Source organism: Ursus arctos, unplaced genomic scaffold (genome assembly GCF_023065955.2).
Source record: "Ursus arctos isolate Adak ecotype North America unplaced genomic scaffold, UrsArc2.0 scaffold_20, whole genome shotgun sequence".
NCBI classification, from domain to species: domain Eukaryota; kingdom Metazoa; phylum Chordata; class Mammalia; order Carnivora; family Ursidae; genus Ursus; species Ursus arctos.
The window spans coordinates 45,542,204-45,563,189 of NW_026622875.1; the positions used below are offsets into that span (position 1 = coordinate 45,542,204).

Consider the following 20,986-nt stretch of genomic DNA (forward strand, 5'->3'; position numbering starts at 1 on the left):
CAGAAGCTAGGAAGTCTGTAAGAAGGCAAGTGAAGTAGTCTAGATAAAATATGAAGAGAGCTTTAATTAGGGGAATTTAAGAGCTGGGTATAGGGAGTGAGGATTTTATGATTCCCAGATAGATAGGAGTGATAATGGTGACATTTTAACTAAGATAGCAACATTTTAAAAATTATTTTAGAGTGGGGGAGGAGGGGGAGAGAGAGAGAGAGAGAGAGAGAGAAGAGAGAGAATCTTAAACAGGCTCCACACCCAGCTCAGAGCCCTATAGGACTCAATCTCACTACCTTGAGATCATGACCTGAGCCAGAATCAAAAGTTGGATATTTAACTGACTGAGCCACCCAGGCACCCCAGGAGCTCCTTTAATAGCAGAGGGCAGAATAAATGATAAGTTTAATTTTAGCTATGTTGAGTATCATATCTGTGGAGACATCTAAGTAGATACTCAAGTAGGCTATTCAATATATAGACTTAGAATTTAAAAAAAGGAATTGTGTACTTAACATACATTGTAGTCAAAGTTCAGGAAATGGAAGAGGGAACAAGGAGAGGTAATGGTGAAAAGAGAACAATGAAGACCAAGCTTTGATGTCAAGCATTTGGAGCAATTTGGAGCATCCTGACTAAGAAAATCTCTGTCTCTAGCACTCAGTTTTTTTCATCCAAGGGATTTAAGGGCATGTGACACTTGTAAGAGAATTAGTTTTCAGATTCTCAGCTTCTTTATGTACTTAAAACTGAAGTTTAGGCATCATTTTCCCCCCATATCTTATAGCACAATCATCCATCACCCATTTATGAGGAAAGCACTTCACTCACCTGTCCTGCACGTTGCCCTGAGGTGTGAAAATCTAGGGTTCCAAATGAAGGCACAATTCACAGTGTTGGTGTGGAAATACTGTGCTTTCTCTAAAGAGAACAAGTAAAATACATGTTACTGAGACAACTCTTAATGATTCTGACAATTTCAGTTCTTAGAAGTTTATTTGCTGGATCATAATCTATAGAGATCAAACATAGCAAATTTATTTTTAAGGTACTACAAATATATATCCTAAGATATTTATGAGAGCAAATAAAAAATATTATAAAGACTATCTTACTAATTCTAAAGCATGAAGTAGAGCAGAAAAGTAAATATTAAATGAGAAGAGAAAAATGAACAGAGGTCAGCTTCAGGAATAGAAATTACAGTACACATCTTGCGATGCTTTGGTGAATTGTATCTCATTTGAAATTTTGGTATTGGTCTTTAGGACAGAGCCAACCTTTTATATAGTTAGCACAGATTTTCTTATTTTAATAAAGTTGATCATCATTAAATAGCATTCTTTAGGAAGCAGTATAGAATTTTAAAATTAGAAAAATAGGTCTTTTCCATAAAAATAGTACCTTGTTTAAAAGACAGTGCTTTTTCTTCTTGTGTTTTCATACTGCAGTTTTTGCTACAATAGTTGAAGAAAAAAAGTCTTTTTCTCTTATGGAAGACCTAAACTAATGCTAGGAAGAAAAGAGCCGAATTGAAATAGTTAAGTATTGGACATATGGACTGGAGAGGTTAACTTCCATTGCTTCACGTACAGTGGAGACTTACTTTTAGATAGATTATTCAAGTAATATATTGCACTAAGAAGGAAAGCCAAAGGGGGCTTGCAAATTAGCCACTTCTACAAATTTTTTCCTTCAGAAAGAGGGAGAATGACTTACAGACAGAATAAGCTGTTTATAGACTTCATTTCTGAAATGGGTATATGAATAATTTTCTGACTTGTTAGTAGCAAGATTGTTTAAAGATTTAATGAAAAATGGTATAAAGAGTAAAGTGGGATTTTTAAATTCAATAAAGGATGAGAAACAACCATCCTTGAAATTCCTATGGAATTAGAAAATACTCGATAACGGGAAAGAGGAAAAAATTCAAAACAAATTGTTAAACTTTAAATCTCCTAAGTGGTTTGTTCAGGTCAAAATATTGATAGATGATTATGGTGATAATAATGAAAGTTGTAAAATCTCTTGGGAGATGGTGCAGTAATGGGCAATAGAAACAATAGAATTAATTTAGCATATGTCTCTCTGTCTTGGCATTCTTTCTTCTCATGAGAACTGAGACTTTGCTTTCTACCCAATAAGTTTTTGATCCATGTATATTATAAAAGTGAAATAACCTGTTTAGGTCAAATAGGAATTCCTAATTCTCTGTTTTATACCGTGTAAAGAGTTTTAAAACCATGAAGAAGAAAACTGTGAGAAAAAGTACTTTCCCACCCTTTTTTATTTCTTTTTGATACATTGAATATGCAAATGATAGCAGACATTGTTTTCCTGTTATCGTTAGACTTTGTCCCAGAGTAGTTGTTTAACATTTATGTGCAAGCTTGTCTATAAGGGAGGAGGAATTGGGAAAAACAAGCCTGTGGTGTTAGTGGAAGACGAAGGAGGGATTGCAAGTCTTTTGGAAAATTATGTGTACCCGTGCTTACGTATAACTTTTTAAGATGAGAAATAGACTTTGAGGGAGTAAAGATTAGAAATTATTGTGTACTGGGGAGCATGGGTGGCTCAGTGGGTTAAACATCCGAGTCTTGGTTCTGGCTCAGGTCATGATCTTGGGTCTTGGGATCGAGCCCCAAGTTGGGCTCCATGCTGAGCCTGGACTCTGCTTGAGATTCTTTATCCCTCCTTCCCCCGCCCCACTCTTCCCCTTTCTTGTTTGCATTCCTTTTCTCTCTCAAATAAATAATAAAATCTTTTAAAAAATTATAGCATACTGAGAAGAGTATGGTTATCTGGAGACACACAGTGGTTGAATTGATTTAATATGTGAAGCATAAGCAAGGTGCCAAGAAGGGGAGAAATTTGAGGCAGAGATGGGGACCACTTGCTTTGTATTTCCTTTGTGAGTAATATTTGTTGAAGGATTTGATAAAAGCATTTTATAGATTGTGTGTGATGGTAATAAGATGGTGATGATCGTTATTATTGGCCAAGCAGTACTTAATAATGTTTCCTGGCTGTGATTTTCTTTTCTTTATCTAGGCTTTTGTCGTTTTTTTTTTCCTTTTTAATTTTTTTTAACAATTGCTCATTGTTTCAAAGAAAGTCAAAGAATGAGGCATGATCTGTTGACAACTCACTATGTAGCCTCCTAGGATTTTTTTGAAGGATACCCAATATTTGAAATGTTTATGTACATACATATGCACACATAACTTTTAAGTTATCAGCATAAATAGGATCATATCATATATATTAATGAATTTTGCTTCATCTACAAAACAGCATGACATATATGCTAGCCATTAGTGCTGTTTACTAATATCTACTTTCCCTCTCTTCTGAGCACAAGGGTGGGGGCCATGTGACTAGAAGTGGTCAATGAATTGAGAGTATAAATGTCTTCCCAGCTGAGAATTTGTTGTGTCATGTCTTCCAAAGTTCTTTCTCTGGCAGAATGATTGTAACATTCAAGGTAATGGGTATTCTGGCTGTGGTTGTTTAAAAGGTAATATGTACCAAAGAGTTGAAATCTGAAAGGATATAATCAGTGATATTGATATATTGGTCTTCTCTGTCCTTTTGCTTCCAAAGTGTGTTAAGAAAGGGCTTTAAAAAAAAAAGGCATAAACTTCAGGATTCAAAGTTTCATCTGAACACATCTTAAGAACTGTGCTAATGATTTTTTTGCTTATATAGTTTTAAACATACCACTGTTTTTCAGACTCTTGTTTTAGCTTTTGTGAACCCTTTCTTCAGATGAGAAAATTTACACAAGAATGTAATATATAAACAGGTAAAAGTATATTAAATAGGATGGTACCCTTTTTTAAAGCGTGTATCCCATTCCTTTCAAAGTTTATACCTCACTCATGTTAGAAATGTAGTTCTAGAGGGGCACTTTGGAATCCCTGTGGCATAGGGAACTTTGAAATCCATTTATAGGGTTCCTCACTCCCTAGTTCAGATCACAGTTTGACCACTTAATTGCTGTATGACTTTGGATTTGACATCTTTATGCCTTAGTCTCATCATCTATAGACTGGGCATAGAATCGTATCCTACCTCAGAGGTTTTGTATTTGTGAGGATTAAATGAAAGCTATTCTTATATAGTACCTGATAATTGTTACAATTTTTAAAAATAATTGTAAATAAATAGGGCTCAGAACTTGTTTCTTTACCATTCCCCTTCTTAAACCTCTTTCTCTTCCTTTTTAAGCATGCTAAACACACCCACGTTAAGGTCTTTGCCCTTGGTAGTTTATCTAGGGACAGCTGTTTTCCCCTTTTGGAATGGCTGGTTACTCCCATCCTTCAAGGTCTCATGAATATTATAGGACTCCACTTAACACCTTGCTTAAAGAAGTCTTCACCCCTTCCTCCCTCTTTCCCTTTTTCCTATTTCACTCTTTTATTTCATCCCTTTAATTTCTTCCAAAGCTCTTGTTTCAATCTGTAATTACCTGGTTTGTGTTTATTGCACTTAAGCTCCAGGAGAACTGTGACTTTGCCTGTCCTTTTCAAAAAGTGCTCTGTTCCTAGTGCTTAGCAGAAACCTGGTGCATATTTGTTGCTCAAGAATTAAAAAAAAAATTACCTTTCAAAAATGAAAACCATACAAATGCCCAGTATAGAGTAGCCACCCTTAGAGGCATATACTATTCTAATGTTTTGACAGGCAAGAGTTTTGGAGAGGTTTTGAAGGACATGGTGTCAAATTGAGATATGTTATCTATCCATAGAGGACAACCCTGAGCCCTCACTTGGAGTCCGTGTATCCTTATTTTTGATAGAAACTTTAGTTAATCTGGTTTCTTATCTCAAGGCAAATTAAAACACTAGGGTGATTCAAGGCTTCTGTCTTAAGGGGACTGTGTTGAGATGTGGTAATACTTGGTACAGTACTCCACCACCTCACTCTTCTTTTGCCCTGTCTCCTTCCGTTCCTTCTCTCATTTGCTACTTACATTTGTTGCTCTTTAGCACCATCATTGATCAAAGCTGCTTCCCTCTCCTTTGTTTCTTTCCTCCTTTCTGTTTCTGATTGATTCTTCTGTGTTTTAGATTTTATTTGCAAAGGCTGAGTTAAACTAGACTTGTGTTGTCTTAAGAAAATTAGATTTGTGGACTGAACACTTTTGGGAAGTGGAACATGTTTGTCTCTCATTGCCTCTGTATTTAGAGTGGTTATTTCTAGTTTGAATCTGTTCTATAAATCCTGGTTTCTAAATTTTTGACATTTTGACTGTGTTTATCTAAAACTGTATCAATCTTGTAACTGTATAGGAAAAAGGTAGGAATTATTCTGGCAGGCACTTATTTGAGACAGTCTGTTTAATGTCGGTGTTATGAATCAGCAATATCGCCTGTCCTCACCTCCCTTCCCCAGAAATGTCCAATAGCAAACTTTAGTTAAAGATTTAATTGTTTGTATGCATTTGGTAGATAGTTTTATTAGAGAAGTAACATGGTTTAGGGAAAAGAATGACAGAACTGACCCTTGGAAAACTTGTATTTTACTTTTAGTGCTGCTTTTAGCTCCTTTCTTTTGGTTAGAACTTTGTCTCTTACTTCCTCCTATAAGTTAAGTGAAGCTTTTATTTCTTAGCTTTTCCAGTTCAAATTCTACACATACCATATATTATTTTTTCAAAAGCTAATCACAGGGTAAGCACTAGGTGCCTTGAAGGTGGTCATAGCATTAAGGATAACAATATACTGTTATTCTTCTTAATTATTCTTAGGCATTTTCCAATTATGTTAATATTTTTTCTGACACACTGCCATATTTTTGTAGAGAATTGGAAATGTTAATTAAACATACAAAACCCATTCCCACCTCAGAGGTTTCTGTTGTTTCTTTTTCTTCTTCATCATCATCGTCGTCTTCTCCTCCTTCTCCTTCTTCTTCTTTCCCCCCCACCCCCAAAGGTTTCTTCTCAAGGCAGAAAAGCTATAGGTTAATTTTAGGGCTGAGGCATAATTTTTTTTTTAACCTTTTGGATTAAGGGTATATTGTGGTATTTTTCATAATCATGAGATTTTGTTTTTGTTATTGTTTTGAGTGTACACTGGCTATTTCATTTAGATGAAATAAATCCAAAATGAAATGTACAAGTGGTCACATCTCCAACAAGATGGAAAATGCAGAGGCAGCTGTTAGTGACTTTTTCTTCTTGTTTTTAAAGGTAGTTAGTTAGTACTAGTTTACAAATGGGGTGGAAGTTAGTGTCTGTTTTCATAAGGAAACAATACAGTATATGCTGGATAAACCTTAAACCAGCTTGTAAAATTCTGTTTAAGCTGTAGTGTTTTGATCACAGCATTGTACTAAATTTCTACTAGAACCCAAGAAATAAAACCTTTTTTTCATGAATAAGATTTCATCATTTAATCTCCTGTTGTTAGTTTAGGAGGTGGTCAGTCTCTTCTCCCTAAGTCAAGTACATAAACTTTTCTTAACTTCTGAAGGGTTTGTTGTGATGAAGAAATAATAAACTATGGTATTTGCAAGGACTCAAAAAACAAAACAGGTGCCTGGCTTCCAGAAGTAAGTTCTTTATTCCCATTTTCTTTTCATTGTTTCCTATAGATACAGGGAGGGGCAGTTATAAAATGCAATGTCTTTTGAATAGTCAATGGACGCTTAGGTCTTACCTAAATAAATATACATTGCAGAAGAAAACAAAATTAACATACCTTAGGTTCTGGGTAAAAGTGGATCTCTTAAGACTTCTTAATTGTAACATGGCTATTGCTCTTTCTTTATCAGATTTAAAAAATCACATTGCAGTCTTTCATCCCCACTTTCTTCTTACATCTTTGTCAGTTTGCGTGTTACTGGGAAGTAGGGGAATTATTGACACACTCATTTCAGAAAGTAAAAATGTCCATATGAAAATTATTTTGTCTGTCTTATAGTCATGTTTCTACACATTATTGGAATTGCAGAATGGCTCTAGAGATTGGGTTGAGAGAATTTGGGAGAGGCATTCATTATTTTTAAAAAACTTATGAAAATGTTACATAAACCAAAAGTAGATAGAACCATAATGAACCTCATGTAGCTACCATCTGTACTTAATAGTTAACCATCTTTTGTCATACTTGTTTCAGAACAAATTATTTTATTGAAGTTAAAATACTGAAAGTTACTTGACTGTTAATAAAAGAAGGGATATATGTAAAATCTGATAGTGTTCTCAGACTATTTTAAGATAGATGTTATTTTACCACTTGTGTTTCTTTTATTTCCATTTTATTTTGGTGATTTCTGACCTTTAATACATCATTTTTCAGTCTGTTTACCTAGTTTTACTTGGGGAAAACTATAATTTAGAGTGTGTGTGTGTGGTATTTTCTATAATAAAGTTTCACATATATATGTATTGTGTGACTATTCAGAGACATTATATTTTATAATTGTCTTTCCTTGTATCTATAGGAAACAATGAAAAGTAAGAAAATAGAAATAAAGAACTTGCTTCTGGAAACCATATACCTGTTCGTTTTTTTAATACATATATATGTACTATGTTCCTTGTATGTATAATTATGTAAATATATTTGTATATAAATTTATTACAATTACCTGTATACATATGTGTGTATATGTAAAGTATATGTACACACACACACACAGTATCATGGACAATTTCAAACATACACAAAAGTAGATCTAGTACTATAATGAACCTCCAGGTATATATAACTAGCTTCAAGAGTTACCACTTTATGGTCCTCTTGTTTTGTCTATAACACTCTACTCCAGCTACTTAAAAATTTTTTAATATGTAAATTGAACATGCTAAAATTGAAGACTGCTTTTGTGCACACAATTGCTTGAGTTTAATGAAGAAGGGAATAAAGACAAAAATTTAAGTCAGTGTTCTAATTACTGGTGTGCCAAAAAAGAAGAATTAACTAAACATTGGTTGAGCCTCATGAGTGATGTGCCAGAACTATGAGATACCTCCAAGGATACAAAAATCACTAAGAAAAGGTATTTCATTATGAGATGAACTGAGTAGAGGTTCCAGCATGATGATTTCAAGGCACAAGTGAAAGTGGACTGGGGAGGAGAGGATGGAATGTTAAAGAAGATTCTTCAAGAGTGAATTTCAGGTTTGAGAGGATTGCATGAAGAAGAATAAAATGTGTGGCTGCGGTGGGTTTCTATGTAGATGGAACAAAGACCTGAGAGTGAACATGCTAAAATTGCACAATAAGAAGGTGAAACTAAAAGTTGATAGATATATTTATTTTTCAGTTATTAACTATAATAGAATCAAGTGTAGTTGTGTTGTCAATCCAAATGCTTTTTATATTTGTTTGGATTGGGATGTTTGTTTTTTCTCCTAAGTTATTAACTTTTTCACCCTGGGTTCTTTTTTTAAAAGAATTGAGATTATTTAACATATAACAGTCTATTAGTTTTAGGTGTACAACATAATTATTTGACATATGTATATGCTGCAAAATGATTACCACAGTAAATTTAGTTAATATCCATCACCACACTTACAGATTTGTGTGTGTGTGTGTGTGATGAGAACTTTTAAGATCTACTCTCCTAGCAACTTCCAAATATACAGTACAGTATTGTTAACTATAATTTATTAGGCTGTACATTACATCCCAGGACTTACTTATCATATAAATGGAAGTTTGTACCTTTGACCATCTTCACCCAAAGACAGTATTTGTCTTTCTCTGTCTTACTTTACTTAGCATAATACCTTCAGGGAGGATCCTTGTTGTCACAAATGGCAGTATTTCCTTCCTTTTAATGGCTGAATAATACTTGTGTGCATGTGTGTACACACTGTATTTTCTTTATTCATTAGTTGATAGACAAACTGTCTCCATGTCTTAGCTGAACACGGGGGTGCAGGTATCTTTTTGAGGTGGTGATTTTGTTTCCTGCAGATAAATACCCAAAAGTGGAATTGCTGGATCATACGGTAGTTCTATTTTTAGTTTTTTGAGTAACCTCCATGCTGTTTTCCATAGTGGCTGCACCATCCCCGTAACAGTGTACACAAGGGTGCCCTTTTCTCCACATCCTCATCAATACTTGTTATTTCTTGTCTTTTTAAGAAGAGTCATTCCAACAGGTGTGAGGTGATACTTCATTGTGGTTTTGATTTGCATTTCCCTGATAATGAGTGATGTTGAACATCTTTTCATATACCCGCTGTCATTTGTATGTCTTCTTTGGAAAAATGTTCAGGTTGGATTGGGTTTTTAATACTCCAAAGAGGTATCCGGAGAATTCACGTAAAAGAAAATAATCAAACTATACTAACAACTGAATCGGCGATACAGTGTCATGATACTTTATAAATTTAGATTTGCATATTTCTGGTTCAGTTCTGTAATTTATATGTATGTGTATATACACACACATACATAATGAGAAATACAAACAATTATGTAGTTATTCAGTCTTGAATCAGAATTTTCTGTTGGGCTCCAAACAAACTTCTGCGTCATTTAATTGGACAATATCTTTAACATCAAGGAAAACTTTTTAAAAAATGATTCCTGCGTGTAAAAATATTGACTGATATACAGGTATCAGTTTTGTGAACCAAAATACTGAAATAAATTAGATGACATGGTTAACATCATTGCAACTATGATATGTAGCCTCAAGTTTAAGATTCTGTGTTCACTGAAAACATCTAATTGTTCTTACTGATTGAATTTATAAGTAAATATAAATTTTAACTTAAATTTCTATTGAAAAGTATACTTTTATTTGTCTTTTATTTTTCATGAAGATTTTATTTGAATAAAGTTTCCATGCCCTTAAAGTTTGAAATACAGTATCTTACTCCATTTTGGAATTTCATACTGTATATTTTAACTGTATCAAATAACTTCGTTTACTTTGAATGAAATTAATATCTATTTTTCTGCTAATTGAAAAGATTGTCAGTTGTAAGGGCTGATAAATTGGATAGAACAAAATGGAAACAAACCTCTTATAACAGGGCTTTCAAAACTTGAAGTTTGCGGGGCGCCTGGGTGGCACAGCGGTTAAGCGTCTGCCTTCGGCTCAGAGCGTGATCCTGGCGTTATGGGATCGAGCCCCACATCAGGCTCCTCCGCTATGAGCCTGCTTCTTCCTCTCCCACTCGCCCTGCTGTGTTCCCTCTTTCGCTGGCTGTCTCTATCTCTGTCGAATAAATAAATATTGATGCAGCTATTTGTTTTTAACAGTCACAGGGAAGCTTATTGATTTTCAAATTTAAAGTCTGAAGGAATTTAGTGATAAGCTATTAGAATTAATAAGGATTTGCAAGGTTTGTAGTTACAGAATCAGTGTAAAAATATCAAGAGATTTCCTGTCAATGTCAAACAATTTTTAAAAATTAAATGAAGATATCATTAAAGATAGGAATAAATCTAAGCAAAGATGTGCAAGACCTCTAAAGTTAAGTTATATATTTTCTGGAGAGACATTAAAGAAGATTTAAATGAAGGAGATAAACTATATTTATTGATTTGACGAGTCAGTATTGTAAAGATGTTAATTTTCCCCAAACTGATGTGTGGAGTTAATGGACTTTCAATCAAAACCTCACCTTTTTTTTTTTTTTTGGTGGAATTGACAGGCTTATTTTAAAATTTATATAGAAATGCAAAGGACAAAATAAAAAGCACAGTTAAAAAAAAGTTTTATCAGATATCAAGATATAATGTAAAACTCCAGTAATGAAGATTACATATTATTGATGCAAGGATAGACATAAAGACCACTTGAACAAAATAGAATCCAGAAACAGATCTGCACATTAACAAACCCTTAATATATGATGGAGGTGGAACTGTAGAGCAATGGAGAAAAGATCGTTGTTTTAATAAATATTTATAAGGAGAAAATAAAAATAAAATTGAATCCCTGTTTCACACCATGTAAAATAACCCATTCCAGGTGTATTAAAGACCTAAATAAGTAAGTTGAAACTGTAAGTTGTCATGAAAAAGAAAAAACAATATCCTTATGACTTGAGGGTAGGGAAGGACCTTATTTTTAACCAGAAGAAAAGCACTAACCCTATCGCAGAAAGTTGGTAAATTAGGTTTATGTCAGGAATTTCTTTTTTTTTTTTTTTTAAAGATTTTATTTATTTGACAGAGATAGAGACAGCCAGCGAGAGAGGGAACACAAGCAGGGGGAGTGTGAGAGGAAGAAGCAGGCCCATAGCAGAAGAGCCTGATGTGGGGCTCGATCCCAGATCGCCGGGATCACGCCCTGAGCCGAAGGCAGACGCCCAACTGCTGTGCCACCCAGGCGCCCCCTATGTCAGGAATTTCTATTCTTTTAAAAACCATTGCAAGTGAAAAGAGAAGCCATGGAATGAAAGAAGATTACAGCTTATAAAAAGCTCATTCATATCACCTAGAAAAAATAAATGTGCAAAGTATTTCAACACACACTTTACCCAAGAGGAAATTTTAATGGCCAGTAAATATATGAAAAGTATTCAACTCCAGGAGTTATCATGGAAATGTCAAACATAGTTACCATTGTTGGCAAGAATTAAGTTTGGTAATCCTGTGTTGGTAATATTACTAAGCAACAAGAACTCTTGGATAGAGTGTCCACTTTTTATTTATTTATTTATCCCCATAGTCATAGTTAATTTAGCTATTACACAGGGCTTAGATTAGTTGAGTGGTGTGTTGTGTGAGGGGAAGGATGAGAATGGGGTACTATATTAGGGGTCTGAAAAAATCAGTAACACTGAAAGTGCCCTGTGAAATGAGTGTACTGCCTTTTATAGTCCTTTTGTTTCACTTTTAGGAGGTAAGAGATGAAAGCCGTAAGGGCATTCAGAAGAACATTCATAGTGATGGGTTGGAAACTGAACCAGAAAATGGATAGAAAAACATGACAATTCAAGAAGGAGGAAGTTAACTGAAAAAGAGAATGTGTATGTAAGAATCCATAAGGGAGTTCTGGGACTCTTGCATACCAGGAGTAACTTGATCCTGGGGATAAAAATGGGACCAAACACATTCTACTTACATTTATGTTTAGCTTTTAGGTACATTGACTAGGTTTTCAGCAGAATCTTAATGAGTTTTCTTGTTTGTTCAACTTTTTAATTATACCTTCAGGCTTGGATCTCAGGAAGTATAGTTAAATCTGTCTTTGTCTTTAATTTGGGTGTACCATTTAACATTGGCTTTAGGTACCTATCAGGATAGCTTGATTGTATCTTACCCCCACTGAAAAACATATTTATGAAATCAGTTATTCATTTAACATATTTGAGGGCTGCTATGTGTTAGGTGCTATACCAGATGTTGGAGACACAGTGATATCCTAATGGGAGTATTTATCTAGTGAGGTAAATATTAAGTGAACTAATGTGAAATTAGATATGTGGCAAGTGCTAGGAAGAAAAGTACACTGAACGATTTTAGAACAGCATCCCTAGAAACGTGCTGAAGTTTGAAGGATAGGTTTTTAGGCTAAGAAGGGGGAGATATTAATGATCCAGGGAGAGGGAATTAGCAGCCTGAAGATCCTAGGAAGGAACAGAGTGAGTCTGGAGAACTGAAAAATGGGTATGGTGATCCCTCCCCCCCTTCATCTGTGATTTTGCTTTCTGTGGTTTCAGTTAACTATGGTCAACTGCAGATGATCCTCCTGTCAGAAGGTCAACAGTAGGCTAATGCTGCTTCACAGTGCCTACATCACCTCAGTTCATCTCCTTGCATAGGCACGTTGTTATCTCACATCATCATCAGAAGGACGAGTACCATACAATAAGATATTTTGAGAGGCCACTTCACATTACTTTTATTATAGTATATTGTTATAATTTTATTATTGTTGTTCATCTCTAACTTCCTGATTTATAAGTTAAACTTTATCATCATAGGTATGTATATAAAAAAATGTAGTATATGTAGGGTTCCGTACTCTGTGCAGTTTCAGATATTCACTGGGGGATCTTGGAGTGTACCCCTCACAGTAAGGGCGGTACTGTGTATGGAAAGTAGGGAGATAGTAAGGTATGAAATGATACTGTAGTGTTATATGAGAGCTAGAGTGTGTGTGACTTTATGTTAAGAAGTGGAGGTTCTGGGGTGCCTGGGTGGCGCAGTCGTTAAGCGTCTGCCTTCAGCTCAGGGTGTGATCCCGGCGTTCTGGTATCAAGCCCCGCATCAGGCTCCTCTGCTAGGAGCCTGCTTCTTCCTCTCCCACTCCCCCTGCTTGTGTTCCCTCTCTCGCTGGCTATCTTTCTCTGTCACATAAATAAATAAAATCTTTAAAAAAAAAAAAAAAAAAAGAAGTGGAGGTTCCTTCTCTTTAAAAAACTTTTTTTTTTTTTAACTTTTGAGAGGGGAAGCCTTTGAATAGTTTAGCAGAAGGTTGCAATATGATCACATTTGCATTTTGAAAAGATGTTCTTTGTTGAGATATATACAGATTGGGAATTTAGGAGCTAGGCAAATGGATCTAGGGAGATGAATTGGAGACTACCACTATAGTTAAGATGATAGCCTGGGTTAGAGTGCTCGTATCAGAGTAGGAAAAGAGTGGACAAATTGTCCAGTTTGCTGGTGTATAATTATTCATAGTAGTCTCTTACGATCTTTTGTATTTTTGTGATATCAGTTATAGTGGATAATTTTCAGAGATATTTAAGAAGTAAAATGACAACTTGATTATGATTTGTGTATATGATGTGAGAGGGAAGGAACTAGCAAGGATGACATCTAAATTTTTGTCTTTAAGTTAGGTGGTAGAACACCCTAAAAGACAGAGTGTGTATATATATGTTGGGGGGGGGCTAAGTAGGAGGAGTCTGATCATGAGTTTAGTTGGATATTGAGTTCAAGATGCCTTTGTGACATTCAAGGACAAAACCAAACCCAAACAAAAAAACTGATGTAGACAAAAGATTGGTAACTTGTTGGGCATGCTGGTAATAATTACTGAAGAGACCCAGGTGTGTAACTGACATCTCTTGGAGAGAGTTAGAGTGAGGTAATGAGAAGATCTTGGGTAAAGGAGGCTGCCTGTACAGAAAGCCGGGAGAGGACTGGATATGTGGAGTAAAAATCCAGAGACTTACAGCATTACATTATTTCTATTTATTGACATTTATGCGGTTTCATTTTCCCAGTTAAGAGAAATGCCAAAAATTCTGGATTTATCTTTAGATTTCTTAATTTTTTTCGTAATACTTTTTACAGCTTTTTGAAATATAATTGACAAAGTTGTATATATTTAAAATGTACTGCCTGATGATTTGATAGACCTACATTGTGAAATAATTATCACAGTCAATTTAATAAACACATGCATTGCCTTACATGTTAGTTTTGTTTGGATGAGGGCCCTGAAGATCTACTCAACAAATTTCAAGTACACACTATAGTATTATTAACTATAGTCACGGGCTGTACATTAAATCCTTAGAATTTATTCCTGTTATAACTGAAAGTTTGTACCTTTTGACCATCCTCTCCCCATTTGTCCCATTCCCACATCCCCTGGCAACCACCATTCTACTGATTTAAACTTTTTAAATTTTTTTAGTAGTCCACTTATAAGTGATACCATATAGTATTTTTCTTTCTCTGTCTGGCTTATTTTTTCGTAGCATAGTACCCTCCAGTTTCATTCATGTTGTTACAAACCAAATGGCAAGATTTCCTTCTGCTTTGTGACTGAATAAGATTCCATTATATGTATTTACATTTTCTTTTTCCATTCATCCATTCACAGACATTTAGGTTGTTTTCATGTCTTCGCTATTATGAACAGTGCTGCAGTGAACATGGGAGTGCAGATTTCTCTTCCAGATACTGATTTCTTCTTGAGGCTGTATACCCAGAAATAGGGTTGCTGGTGGTTCCATTTTAATTTTTTGAGGAGCTTCCATACTGTTTTCCATGATGGATATACCAATTTATATTCCCACCATCCCTGTAGAAGATTTCCTTTTCTCAAACCCTTGACATTTGTTACCTCTTATCTTTTTGGTGATAGCCATCCTAATAGGTGTGAGGTGTATCTCATTGTGTTTTTGGTTTGCATTTCCCTGATGGGTAGTGATGTTGAGCACCTTTCATACACCTCTTGACCACATGTATATCTTTAGAAAAATGTCTGTTCAGCTGCATTTTTAAATCAGATTTGTTTTTGATTTGGGGAGGTTTTTGTTGTTATTGTGTGGCATGGGTTCCTTATATATTTTAGATACTAACTTCTTATTAGGTATATGGTTTGCAAATATTTTCTCTCATTCTATAGAGAGAATAGTTCTCTCTGTTGCCTTTTCATATTGTTTATTTTTCTTCTTTTTTTTGCACAAACTTTTTGGTTTGATACAGTCTCACTTAATTTTGTTGCTTGTTTTGGTGCCCTTGCCGCCCCCAGTCATTGCCAACGGCGATGTCAAGGAACTTTTTCTCTGTGTTTGTTTCTTTGTTTTAGAGTTCTATGGTTTCAGGTGTTACATGTAAGTCTGTAATGCATTTTGAGTTAATTTTTGTGTATGGTGTAAGATAAGAGCCCACTTTTATTCTTTCACATATAATACCCAGTTTTCCCAACACCATTATTGAAAAGACTGTTCTTTCCCCGTTATTTGTTCTTGGCACCCTTGTCAAAGATTAGATAACTCCATGTGTGTGGGTTTATTTCTTGGCCTTGAATTCTGTTCCAGTGGTCTATTTCTTTGCTTTGCTTTTTTCTTTCTTTTTTTTTTTTTTTTAATGCCAGTACCATACTCTCTTGATTACTCTAGCTTTGTAATAGAGTTTGAAGTCAGGAAGTATGATTCCTCTACCATTGTGATACCACCTTCTTTGTCAAGATTGCTTTGGATATTCAAAGTCTTTCGTGGTTCCATATACATTTTTGGATTTTTTTTTTATTTCTGTGAAAAATGCTGTTGTAATTTTTATAGGATTGCATCAGCTTTATAGATTGCTTTGGGTACTGTGAACATTTTAACAATATTAATGATTCAATCCATGAACATGGAATATCTTTCCATTTACTTGTGTCTTTCATCATCTTAAAGTTTTCAGTGAACAGGTCTTTCACTTCCATTTAATTTATTCCTAAGTATTTTATTGACTTTAATACTATTTTAAATGGGATTGTCTTCTTAATTTCTCTTCTAGATATTCCACGGTGTATAGAAATGCAACTGCGTTTTGAATGATGATTTTGTAACCTGCACCTTTACTGAATCCTTTTTATTAGTTCTAACAGTTATTTGGTGGAGTCTTTAGGTTTTTCTATATATAAGATTGTGTCCTCTGCAAACAGTTTTGCTTCTTCGTTCCCGACTTAGATGCCTTTTATTTCTTTTTCTTGCCTAATTGCTCTGGCTAGGATTTTAGTTTTGTGTTGAATGGAAGTGGAAGAGTGGGCACCCTTCTCTTGTTCCTGATCTTAGAGGAAAATCTTTTAAACTTTCACCAGCAAGTGTGGTGTTAGCTGTGGGCTTGTCAAATATGACCTTTATTAGCTTGAGTTACCTTCCTTCTAGACCCAGTTTGTTGAGAATTTTTGTTGTGAAAGGATGTTGAATTTTGCCAAATGCCCCTTTTCGCATCTGTGGAAATGATCATATTTTTTTCTTAATTTTTACTAATATGGTCTATCACATTGATTGATTTCCATATGTTGAACCATCGTTGACTCCCGGGGGTAAATACCTGTTGATGATGCTATATGATCTTGGTGTATTGAAGAGTGCTGTTGAATTTGGTTTGCTAGTATTTTCTTGATTTTTACATGTATGTTCATCAGGGACATTGGCCTTTAATCTTTTATCTTGTAGTGCCTTCATCTGGCTTTGATAGGAGGGCAAATCTGGTCTCAGAAACTGAGTTTGGAAGTGTTGTCTCTTTGAGTTTTTGGAAGAGTTTGAGAAGGATTAGCATTAATTATTCTTCAGATGTTTGCTAGAATTTGCCATTAAAACTATCTTGTTGGGGTTTTCTTTTTGGAAGGGTTCTGATTACTGATTCAGTCTCCTTGTTATTGGTCTTTTTAGATTTTCTGTTTCTTCCTGGTTCAGTTTTGATGTAGGTTATATGTTTTTAAATTATTCATTTCTTTTAGGTTGTCCGATTTGTTGGTATATAATTGTTCATAGTAGTCTCTTATGATATTTTGTATTTTTGTGGTATCAGTTATAATGTCTCCCCTTTCATTTCTGATTTTATTTGAGTCTTCTCTCTATTTTTTAGCCTAACTAAAGGTTCATCAATTTTGTTTTCCAAAAACACCAGTTCTTAGTTTTGTTGATCTTTCTTTTGTGTTTCTAGTCTCTATTTCATTTATCTTAGCTCTGATCTGTGTTATTTCCTTTTTTCTGCTAACTTTGGTCATAGTTTATTCTTTTTCTAGTTCCTTAAGGTGTAAAGTTAGGTAGTTTGAGATCTGTTTTTTTATTAATGTAGGTGTTTATTGCTCTAAACTTCCCCCCTTAAATCTGCTTTTGATGCTTTCTGTAAGTTTTATTATGTTGCATTTCCATTTGTGTTTGTCTCAAGATATTTTTTATTGTCCTTTTAATTTCTCCTTGGCCTATCGATTGCTCAGGACTATATTTTCAATTTCCAAATGTAGGTGAATTTTCCACTTTTTTTGATTTGTAGAGTCTTAGCATGGTGGTTGGAAAAGATACTTGATATAATTTCAACCTTCTTAAATTTGTTAAGACTTGTTTTGTGACCTAACATATGATATATTCTGGAGAAAATTCTATGTGCCTGAGAATAATATGTGTTCTGCCACTGTCAGATGTAATGTTCTGTATTAATCTGTTAGATCCATTTGGTCTGAAGTGTAGTTCAAGTCCACTATCTCCTTATTGATATTCTCTTTGTATGATCTGTCCAGTATTTAAAATAGGTATCGAAGTCCCCTAATATAGCATTGCTGTTTTTGCTTTTGGATCTGCTACATTTGCTTAATTTAGGTGCTCTGATGTTGAGTGTTGTTACATCATTTTAGGCTGCTGTGGCTTGTCTTAGTCTCTGCAGATAGTCTTATTTCTGCTTCCTATGGCATTCTTCCATTTGTTTTTGATGCATAGATTTTGTATGGCTTTCTTTTCTCAAATGTTTGATTTTGGGGTGTGCTTAGTTTTGTATTTGATGAAATTTATCTAAAAATGCTGCAGTGCATTTCTTCTCATTTGTCTTTTATCTTCGTTGATTGAATTTCTCATTCTTGAAGGTCATATTCTTGTTTTGCAGTGCTCTTATAGTTCATTTATAGTTTATTCTTTCATGGTTTTAGTGCTATTATAATTTATTATTTATTCCTGTTATTTTTAGGGTTGTAGGATTGGAGGCGATCATGTCAAGCGTGCTCCTTTAGTTTTTATGCTGTCTTCTGTTAGTCGTTCTTAATCTTTTGAGAGTCATTTCTTGGCCCTTGTGGTGTATCCTCACCTTTTTTTGTTCGGATGCATAGCTGTGTACTTCCGCCTGTACCCTAAGCAATGGCCAAATGTTAACTTGAGCATTAGTAATTTTGTAGGCATGTTTTTTGGGGGGAGGGGGGTCCTTTGTTTTTGATTTTATATAAGTGGTATAAGCCTGTTCCTTGGAGAATAATGTCAGTTTCTATAAAAGAAATATGTATGTAGCCATAGAGTTATATATAAAGATATTTACATTTATAATAGAAAGATAGGGCTATTTCTTTCTAGTAAGCAAACTTTTATAACATTTCCTTTTTTCCTCTTTTCTCTAGGTTTAACTATAGATCAACACATCATCTTGCTTCTCATGGGTTCTATGAATTTTTAAATTGGTTTGATGAAAGAGCATGGTATCCACTAGGAAGAATAGTAGGTGGTACTGTAAGTATATCTGCAGTTATTTATGTTAATCATAGCAGTTACGTTAATCATAAAGTTTTATAGTTATTTGAGTAAATCATTAGTTGCTAAGGTGATGGAGATTCTTGAAACCTTTGTATAGTTAACTAGTATAATTTTCTATGGCTGATTGGTATTTAATATACTAAATCTCTTCTTGACATTCCCTTCCCCTCTTCCCCCCCTTTCCCTGCACGTGTTTGGGTTATCTCACACTGGCCATTATTTCTGACAAGTGGAGGCTGGGAGGGGACATTTCTTGTCATAGTACATCTTAAGTTCAGGTTATTTGTGGTTTTGTTTTGTTCTATAAAAACTTCCTTAAAAAAATATTTTTTGCAAGGAAATAGAAATTTAGAAGAATTAGATAATTTTATTTATTTTGGGGGGAGGGCAGAAGGAGAAGGGGAGAGAGAGAGAATCTTAAGCAGGCTCCATGCCCAGTGCAGAGCCCAACGCCAGGCTCAGTGTCAAAACCCTGAGACCATGACCTGAGCTGAAATCAAGAGTCACTTAACGGGCTTAGCCACACAGGTGCTCCCAATTTTAATTTTGTAGGTACTAAAGCTGCCCTAAATTACTTCGGGTAATTGAGTACTGATCATAGCTCATGGGGAGCTATTATATTCAGAGTGTGACATAAGGGAAATATTTTTACGATCTGGAATGTAAAGAGAGTGTTAAGAGAAAGTGCAAGATAGGTATCTTTGGGGAAATAGTGTTTAGTCTTATTTTTTTCTTGATATTTTGTCAAAGTTTTATCAATTTTATTAGATCTCTTAACCCAAAGAAACTGACCTTGTTGGTTATCTTTATTATGTGTTTGTCTTTTATTGTATTAATTTCAATTTATTTCCTTCCTTCCATTTTTCTTGAGTTTCTTTTGATGTTTTTCTGACTTGATATAATTTGCTCTATAATGGTTCTTTGTTATTAATGTATTTATTTTTAAGCTATAAATTTCCCACTAATCACTGTTTTAGCTACATTTATAATGCCTAAGTTTTGATGTGTAGTACTTTTATTTTCATTCAGTTTGAAATTTATTTCAATTTCCATTATCATTCCTGCTGCTTCATGGGTTATTTAGAATTGTATTTAGCTTTTAAACATAAGAGGCCTTCCTGGTTATCCTTTTGCTTTATACTAACGTTATGGCTAGAGAACAAATTCTGTAATTTCAGTCCTTTGAAATTTATTGAGACTTGATTTGTGGCCTAGCATATAGCCACATTTTATAAATGTTCCCTCTCTGTTTGGAAAGAATATGTTCTCCATGATAGTAAGATGTTGTTTCTAATCTGGGGCATTTTCTTATCCTTGATGTACACAGAGATACAAAAACAAGGAGAGAGGAGTCATGGTCTCCAGGGCAGATTAGGAAGGTATTGAGTGGTAAGAGTTGTGGTAGAAGGCGATTATCTGCACTTCATCGTGCTAATCCTGTTACGTACCTTATTGTAATATTTGATGACTATAGTTTGTTTCTGGGTGTGTTTATAACTTTTTATTTTGAATTCATCCTTGCTGCAGGTGTGTTTTCTGAGACTCCTGGTGTCCTAGTATTTAGAACCATTTCTATAATAATCTTTCTCATTTGCTTTCACTAGAGCCCATAGGGGTTTCACTGGTTCTAGGACAGTTTTCAGAAGTTATTTCTTGAAGTTTGAAGTTTCTCACACCTGAAGTTGTTATAAATGTGGAACCCATATTCACAAATGTATTGAATGAGTATTTTTTATTTTGTTTCTATTCAAAGCTTTGGAAGTAAGGCATAAAGTTCCTTACTGCTTCCCTTGATGGATGGGTATAATTTGTCTAATTCCTTGAACAGGCCCTGGATTTGTGCTGGGAATTAGGCCTTTTCTCTGATTCCTGTATTGAGTAATAACCCTACCATCCTCCAGTCCCTAAGCTGTGTATCCGGCCTGGAATGGTTTTTTTCTCTTTTGGGCTCCCTTGGCATCAGTATCTACTTTGAATTCCTCTTTATTTCTGGAAAGTCCTCTTTCTTTTGCGCTTAAATATGTTTTGTTGTTGTTGGGCAGATTTTTTTGTTTGTTTCGTTTTTAAGGTCCTTTGATCCTATGCTTGTATGTG

The 20,986-nt window shown here is 34.7% G+C and overlaps 1 protein-coding gene across 2 annotated transcripts in view; it reads left to right on the plus strand.

The window, feature by feature from the left end:
* STT3B (STT3 oligosaccharyltransferase complex catalytic subunit B) overlaps nucleotides 1–20,986 on the plus strand; it is a 103,116-nt gene that overhangs the window by 24,572 nt on the left and 57,558 nt on the right. Inside the window, exon 2 of one of the 2 annotated variants that reach the window (XM_026496849.4) lies at nucleotides 18,760–18,868. The exons of the other annotated variant lie outside the window; for it this stretch is intronic. Within the exon in view, the coding sequence (XP_026352634.2) occupies nucleotides 18,760–18,868 (109 nt within the window). The remainder of the gene's footprint in view (nucleotides 1–18,759; nucleotides 18,869–20,986) is intronic. 2 annotated transcript variants of the gene reach the window in all.